General features: G+C 44.1%; 1 protein-coding gene across 1 annotated transcript in view; it reads right to left on the bottom strand.

The window, feature by feature from the left end:
* Positions 1 to 5,081: 5,081 nt before the first annotated feature.
* The window catches only part of WASF1 (WAS protein family member 1), a 38,510-nt gene continuing 35,458 nt past the window's right edge, over positions 5,082 to 8,133 (bottom strand). Inside the window, exons 9-10 of the mRNA XM_008637764.2 lie at positions 7,674 to 8,133; positions 5,082 to 5,991 (exon numbers count right to left, since the gene is read on the bottom strand). The exon at positions 7,674 to 8,133 is cut by the window's right edge and continues 31 nt beyond it. Of these exons, the coding sequence (XP_008635986.1) occupies positions 5,834 to 5,991; positions 7,674 to 8,133 (618 nt within the window). The 3' untranslated portion in view covers positions 5,082 to 5,833. The remainder of the gene's footprint in view (positions 5,992 to 7,673) is intronic.

Here is an 8,133-nt window from a genome sequence, read left to right on the forward strand (position 1 = left end):
TGTCTGGGAAGCCCTGATATACTTGGCTGCTCCTAGAGCTGGGCTCTCTCTGCTGTGGGAACAGGGACTGAGTTGCTGCTTTCTACCTCTGATTCATCCAAAGGTAATCATTGGCACTGAAACTTCCCCTGGCAGGTGCTGGTCCACAGCCATCGTGCAGAGGACAAAGTCTACAGAAGCAAAGGAGTTATCCTAATGTTTTCCTCTCACTAACCACAGCTGAATTACTGCCAGGATTCCTACTGACCTGCAAACAATGCTGGCCTGTGGGGAACACCTGTCCTGTTTGGGAGCATTGCTAACTTCTTTGTACTTTTAAAATCCAGAAGATGCAGCCCTCTCTGGGGTGCAGTGTGGGGGAGCAGCCCCCAGCCCAGGCCGCTTGATGGCCTCCTACATTCCTGCATGGGGTTGTGTTGGTTCTGTGTCCTGCTGGTGATGCTTACAAGCTGGTTTGGCTTTGCCAAAATGCAACTGGGAAAAATCCAGCCTCCAGCATTTGCTTGGCATGAAGGGGAATTTCTAAACTACACCAGCATGCCAAGACCTGGGTTGTGAGCTGCTTTCTCACAAGGTTAGAAGTCTTGGGCAGTTTCTGGAGATATTTCTGGCTGGTACTGAAGTGAAAAATCAAGCTGTGATAATATGTCACTGAGTGTGGATGCTGCTCCACAGCAGGCACTGGGGTGGGTTGGGAAGGAGACCTGCTCTGAGGTTTTAAAATTGTGGTGAAGGAAGTGCCTTGCAGAGGAGTAGAAGTGGCTAAAACACGGTGTAAGATCTCATGAAAGGGACGTATATTTTTAAGCTTTTCTTGGACTGATGCTGCCATGAAGCTGTGAGAAAATGTCACAAGTTTTGCAATAAATAACACTCCGACATTAAAGGCATTAAACTGGGGGAGGTGGAAAACGAAAATGACCTGTCTGTAGGGGGCCCTCAGCTCTCTTGCATCTGAAAGTGAAGTTATCGAACCATCGGATAAAGAAACATAAAAAGGGGAATAATCTGCCCAGTTTGGTGAGAGATGCTTGATGACTTCTCTGATTTGTATCCAGACAGTTCCAGTTGCCAAAAGGAACGTAGCTGGAGCAATTGCTCAGAGCCTGCAAATGTGGCAAAAATAAGAATTTAGAAGAAATGGGATGGATGCAATTTTCTTTAGAGGCTGTTACTGATGCTGCTGTCAAGGGTTGCTGGCAGTTGAGGAGCATGAGCGATGACTAATGTGGCAGAACCCATTCTCCAGGAACAGGAATTAGCAGGGGGGAAAGATGTCTGCTTGCAGAGGGCAGAGATCAGAGAAAAAGCACAGGCTGTGCAGTATCAGATCTATCAGTCCCATGGCAACAGAATGGGGTGAACAGCTCCAGCCTCACCTCATCTGCCCTGTACCCCAGTGCCCATTTCCTGAGGTTTGTCCATGTGTCCTTTTCTAGCAGCAGCTGGGATGGGGCTGAGGTCCCCATCCCCTGCCTGCTCCTCTGCAGCTGCCTGGTGGTGTGCTGCCAGGCATTCATTAAACCCTCAGAGCTGACAGCCAAGTCACTCGCTCGTGGGAGCACTCTCTGCACACCTGCTGGCAAAAAGAACGTCCCCGAGTTTCCAGGAACCTGCTTTTTAAGCACTTAAACCCGACCCAGCTCATTAGGGCTGAACAAGGCAAGGGAGAGCTGTCCCAAGCAGCTCAAAGGACAGACGGAGGGAACTCATGTCTACCGAGGGCTGGTGATGTACTCAAGAAGCAGTTTGGGAATCAGGGAGGTCTCTCCCAGCTGCAGCCACAAAGAGCGTGTGAAAAGTCTCCAGTGGGCAGACTACCACCCCCGAGAATCGTTCAAGTGTGAAAAGTAGCCAGGAGGGGAAAGGAGAGAGGAGAATTGGCAGAGGGTCCAAAAAGGGAGATCACTGTTGCTGCCCGTGGTCTCTGGTTGTGATTCCTCTCCTGGTGTTTAATGTCCCCACTTGCAAAAGAGTCGGGGAGAGTAAAACTCATTCTGGCCTGTAGCTGAGGAGACAGAGTGGACACTTGATGGAGCTCGAGTCGAATTTCTGTCAGATCCTTTGCTGATGCAGCCCTGGGTGGCAGAGCCTGTGCTGAGGCTCTGCCTTCGAGTCTCCTCTTGGAACTGCTGCGGTTTGTGGAAATGCTGAGTTTCAGGGCTCTGGCTGCTGCCATAACCCTGCACTGCCTGTCAAGCAGGGGCTTCTGCACCATGCCCTGAACCCCCTCCCCGTGGGGATGCACGGGCTGGGGAGACTGAGATGTGGCAGCCCACGGCAGAGGCTGTTCCCATCTGCATCCTCCAGGCAGACAAAGGCTCACAGCCTCCAGGTAAATCACGTGCGGGTGCACTGCCGGGGTGGCAGCTGCATCCAAGCCGAGACGGCCCCATCATCCTGAAGAGTCTGTTGCAATGCCTCGGGGACTGTGGGTACCTGTTGGCACACTCGGGTCCCTTGGCACATTTTGAGGAACATTAGTCGGGCAATGGTGTGTCAGTGTCCACCTAGATGCTGCGGAGTGCACCCCTGTGCAACATGCAGAAAAGAATAATTTTATCAACTAAAGGTCTTTTAATATGCCTCCTGCTTTTTAAATCCCAATTTACTGAAAGATAATATACTCCCTCAATAATATCTGGTATTTAATGGTTACTGTTCATATCACACCACTAAAAATCCCCCCAGATTTATGTCTCTTTTTAATTCTTGTTCGTTCAGTCCTTGTTCTCTTCCATTTACTGATTTGTTTTTGGTTTGTCCATGATGGCTGCATCGTTACTGTTTTATCTTTTGATAAAACCCCTGAGTGACAAATTCTGCACCTCCCTAGTCTTCTGCCAAGTAGCTTTTGTTTCTTCTTTCTATGCTTTTTATATTGTTCTGTTTTCCCCCCCCCAATTCTCAGTAGGAGAGGTAGCTAATTTTTAACTGTCCCAGATTACAGTTTGAGAAAAGGGTGAAGACGAACAAAGGTTTCCCTTCATTTATATGAAAGATTACTGACACCTTATTTTTGTGCCAGACTTCGAGCCTTGGTTTTAACCAGCTGCTGCAAATGTACAGAGGTAAACAACAGACTCTGTAAACAGTTCAATACAGAAGACTTGATTTAGTACCTTACAAGACAAAGCAATCAATAATCTATTACACATCTAATCACAGGCATGAAGAGCCCAGCAGCCCTCTGCATAGCATTCCACCAAACGAGAAAGGCGGTTGGAGACCACGGTAAGAGGGACACAAATCACTGAGATTGCAAATGCATGGCTTGGAGTCCATCTACAAACACAAATATTCAAATTCAACAATCACCTCTTGCAACTAGTGAATCATGCTATTGCTATCTGGAGACGAGTTGCTATGGCAGAAAGCTGTAGCAGTGGCAGAAGGCCAAGAATCCTGCCTTTGAAATGTTAACTGAATTTAACTCTTGACTTTTCTCAGACAAGGCTCATTACTTTGTGTGACTGTGTCATATTAAATGAGTGCTTTGTCTGCCCTGGGTACCAGCTTGGAAGGGATACTCTTAATCAGCAGGACAGCAAAACAGGTCAATAACAATCATTTTTTATAACTTCAAGTCTGCTATGTGATACCTGCAGGCCTTTTTTTGCTTTGATTTCTTCACTTTAGCTAAGTTGTACCCAGGTCACAGCTCCTGGACACAGAGCACATCCACAAATGCGGGCACAATAGTGAGATGCTCTAATTTGAACAGTTACAGCCTGGGCACAGAAATGCTGCTGCTCCATTTAAGTGACAATGTAGGCTGCTCTCCATAATATCCACCAGAAAAATCAGGATTTTATAGAGACTTGAGCAAGGAACAGGTATAAACATCAGTTGAAATGCAATTTTGTGAATGGCAGAACTACCTACATGCAGAATTTAGGGACAAGCTCTTCTTTCAGCTGTCTGGAGTGCAGATCTGGGTCCCTGGTCAAAGGGGAGCTGCAGCTGCATACAATGCACTTTGCTTAAAGATCTCAAATCTTTACAGCTGAATATATAGGATCTCTTACATTTAGTTACTGGGTGAGTTACTTAGGTTTGCTGAGTTAGGATTACTGAGATCCAAGGAAACAGTATCAAATATTCATGCAGCAGTGCCTCTGACATCCTTTCTTTACCATTACAATGAGGGATTAAGAAGGACATGCACTTTGGAAGCTGGCTGAGAACAGCAGAACAAACCAGATGGTGATATACTGTGAAGAAACTATCAAAGAGAGCAGTGCACAGAGATCTGCAGCCGTAGTTACAAGGATGTAGATTCACAAATTGTGACAATAATTTTTCTTCCGCAAAACCAACAGAGGCATTACTGTTGAAGTTGAAAAAGTCTTGAGTACAGTAGGCCATGTGCAAAATTACAGTGGAGGCTGAGATGGTCACAGTGGAGTTGGAAGGGTTGCTGTACACTATTCCTACCCCAGCCTATACCTTGGGAGTCTTGCCCAGCTGCAAGACAAGGCTAACAACCACGTCCCTGCAAACTGGTCCATAACACACAGAACATTTAATGTTCCCCCTTCAGAAATCTCATTCTGACTTTCAAGACTTATTTCCCTCTACTATACAATCCTTTCTTCCAGGAATGAGATCACAGGGTAAGAGAGCTCTTGCACTCTCTCTCATGCTTCCCTTCTCAACAGGCTTTTGACTTGAAGGAGTTATTCCAGGGAAGAGAAACACAAAAACTGTGCAAAACATGCACTATGCTGCTAGACAGCACTTAAAAAGTCATCTCTCATCAACCATGATTTTAACTGCGGCTTCTCCTCAAGACACACTGATGGTAAAGTGTTTTTTTTTTTTTAAAAAAACAAAACAACCCTAAAGCCAATTAGCCACAAGCTCCCAATTCTGTGTTTGTATTTTTTTTTAAACTAAGGTCACGATAAGATTTCAGCTGGTTTTTTTTTTCTCAGTAGATATGCATATAGATATCATTTAATGATAGTTTCTCGTTAGATCAGGTACAGAATATTTACCACAGATTAAATACTTGAAATCCAAGGATCTCTCAGATATACCAGTGAAAAGCAGGCTTCATTGAAAAAGCAACACCCAGGAACATTTAAAATGAACCATTTATTAAATCAAACTGTTATTTTAACAGTTACATAAGTTACACAGCATGTTTAAGTCAAAAGATTTCACAAGGAAAAAAAAAACTTTAAACTTCTATTATGCAGGCAAAAATAGTACCACACAATATGTACCTGGGAGGGAAGAAGGGAAGGGGAATCTCTAAACATTCAAATAAGGCCATAATTATTTAAAAACAACAATAAAACAATAATAACCCCCCCGAAGATCCATTTGCTTTTCAGTGTGTTCAGTGCTGCTAACTATATGTACTTTTAGTGTACAGGTGTAATCGAGGCAGTGATATTTTGACAGCTAGGTTTAATGTTTTAAAACACTATCAGAAGTAGAATAAGGCTCATTAGTACATACAGCTGCCCTTGGAATGTCAATCTCAGTTGCCTTCATCAACTTAAAATTCACAAAGTGCACAGTTAAGATATGCCAAAAAATTGAAACTGCTACTCTACCAACAGCTGCCCATGCTTAATACTTAGTGGTCTATTGGAACAAAGTATGTTCTTTCAAAAGAGATGTGTAAGAAAAGCCACTGTAAAACATTTAGTTTTGAAGATGCACTAGGAGCTCTTTGTAAACTGAAAAGTAGAAAAACATGGATTAATTATGTTAAGAAAAGAATACAAAAAACACTAGAAATGACCATCAAACTTTCAAAGAACAAGCACCACAATGGACATTAGCATTCGATTTTGCAGTGTACAGCAATGTAATAATTTTACTCTAGCCAATCTACTTCATCAAATTCTGAATCATCTTCTGAATCACTGTATTCCACAGCAATGCGACGGGACAGGATAGTGGCAACATCATTCTCAATGCGCTCGTGTTTAGCTTCTTGTTCCCGCTGCTCTTCAACTTTGCGGAGCTGAATACCTGGAGAACATCAGACCACAAACACGTCACTCTCCTCCTTCCCCACTGTAAATGTATCTAGCCCACGATTCACGAAATGCTTCGCAAGCAAAAGTGAAGACAGAGGATGCTGTCCTGCTCAGGTAGAAATTTTTTTGTCAAGTTTTTAAAGAGAGGAATGTCAGAACTGCAGTGGCAGACTAGATCATGAGTCCTTCTACTGTAACATCCTGGTTCTAATTTCCCATTAAAAATACATTTTTAGTACCACCGTGAGTGATTAAAAGCCATTTTGCTATTTGCATTTCCAGACATTTTCCATACTCGCTATTCATGATTTTAATGGAAGTTTATAGCTATTTGAGTATCCTAACAAGACAGGACCTCTTGTAACCCTGTTTTTTATCACATAATGATCTGGTTTGGGATAAAGTATTACTTGGAGATCAAATACAAAGGAGAAATAACACATACCAAAGGTATGAAAAAGTTAAATCCAGCAACTTAGTTAAAAACATGACAGAGATTATATATTTTGGTTTTATACTCACGATATCCCAGACCAACACAGACTAAGAATGACCTACATCTTGTACTTAATATTCTTCGCTGTCAGCTGACAGGCAACCCAAGCACAGGACCTTAGGTAGAATTTAAGCTGTGGTAACTCGAGCCTTTGTTTCTTGGGCATGACTTGGTCAAAAGTGTTTTCAGCAATCACCTAGATTATACCAGCAGGCTCTACTTCCTTATTTGTGCTGACATTCTCTATGCATGTTCATGCACCTCTCTTGTACTCAACTCTTGTGAACATTTCTTTAGACTCAATGATGTTATCAATTCATGTGCACGTAGATGTGCAAAAATATTTTGAATTATTGCTATAGCCTATCTGCTGATATTACAGTACCATACAAATTCTGTGCTGTGCTGCTGTGCAGGGGAAGAGTAGAAGAACATAGGACTTGAAGCATTTGAGAGAGCTTCACTACTGAAAGATACCCCACCGTCAAACAGCAGCGTGGACAGCGCAGGGGGGATTTTCCTGGCCATGGGCACAATAAGCTGAAAGGTACAGCTTGCACACAGCTCCTTGTGAGATCATCAGGAGAACACTGTCCTGCAGCTCTGCCCTTCCCTTGCACTCTGCCATGGGCACCTTGCAATGCAAAGGGTGCTCCACTACTGCGCTGAGATGTGCCCAGATCAGGTACTTTACAGCTTGAAGTCTTCAGCAATGATTTCTGGACGTCACTTATATCTTGTTGTAATACAGTGAGAGATGATCAAAATACCAATGCCAATTGATCTGTTTTGCTTTTATCTAATAGTCTGTGAAAACCAATGTTTTTGTTTTCTACACAATCTGTAGATTATCAGAAATAGCTACATTTGCAGGTAAATAGAAGTGGAAAGATAATCTCCACAGATCATCTACAAACACATGTACTTTCTTCTGTAATCTAACTTCCACAGAGAACCAGTTTTGCCATCCAAACTAAACACCTGATAAGTGCAATTACAAATTGAAAAAAACCTGTCTACTTGGCAATGCATACACTGTAGAGGATAGAAAACAGAAGCAGACTTAAGATGCATTCCTCTAACTTCTTACACATGTGAAATATTCCCTCTCTCAAAGGTCACGTGTGTTTAGCAGGTTTCTGAGATTATTCTTTTTGCTGCTTAATAGCCAATGTTACCTTTCCGTATTGCTTCCAGCAGAACACTTCTAGCATCACTGATGACAGGAAGAGTTGAAGGATGGCGTTTGGGCTCCGGAGCAGGAATCACTTGGGATGGTGGAGATGGAGGCATTATGGGTGCATGAGGGCCGGGGACAATGGTTGTGGGAGGAGGGTGCAGAACAGGAGCAGGGTGAGAAAGGTTTGCAACTGTGACAGGGGAGGAGGGTCGAATGCCAGGAGGTGGCAGGGGAGGAGGTGGGGGTGGTGGAGGAAGTCCCTGTACTTCAGCTTGTGGAGGAACTGGGTGAACGGGTACAGCTTCGCACACCTGGGCGGCTCTAGTGACAGGGGGAGAGGGTTGTGCTAGGGGAGGAGCAACTGGAGGTGGAGCTGGATGAAGAACTCCAGGAGCTATCTGGAGAGGAGCTGGTGGAGGAGGCACTGCTGGAGCCTGCAGAGCAGCTGTGGGAGGGGG

The sequence above is a fragment of the Corvus brachyrhynchos genome, unplaced genomic scaffold, assembly GCF_000691975.1.
Source record: "Corvus brachyrhynchos isolate BGI_N302 unplaced genomic scaffold, ASM69197v1 scaffold14, whole genome shotgun sequence".
Classification (NCBI taxonomy): Eukaryota; Metazoa; Chordata; class Aves; order Passeriformes; family Corvidae; genus Corvus; species Corvus brachyrhynchos.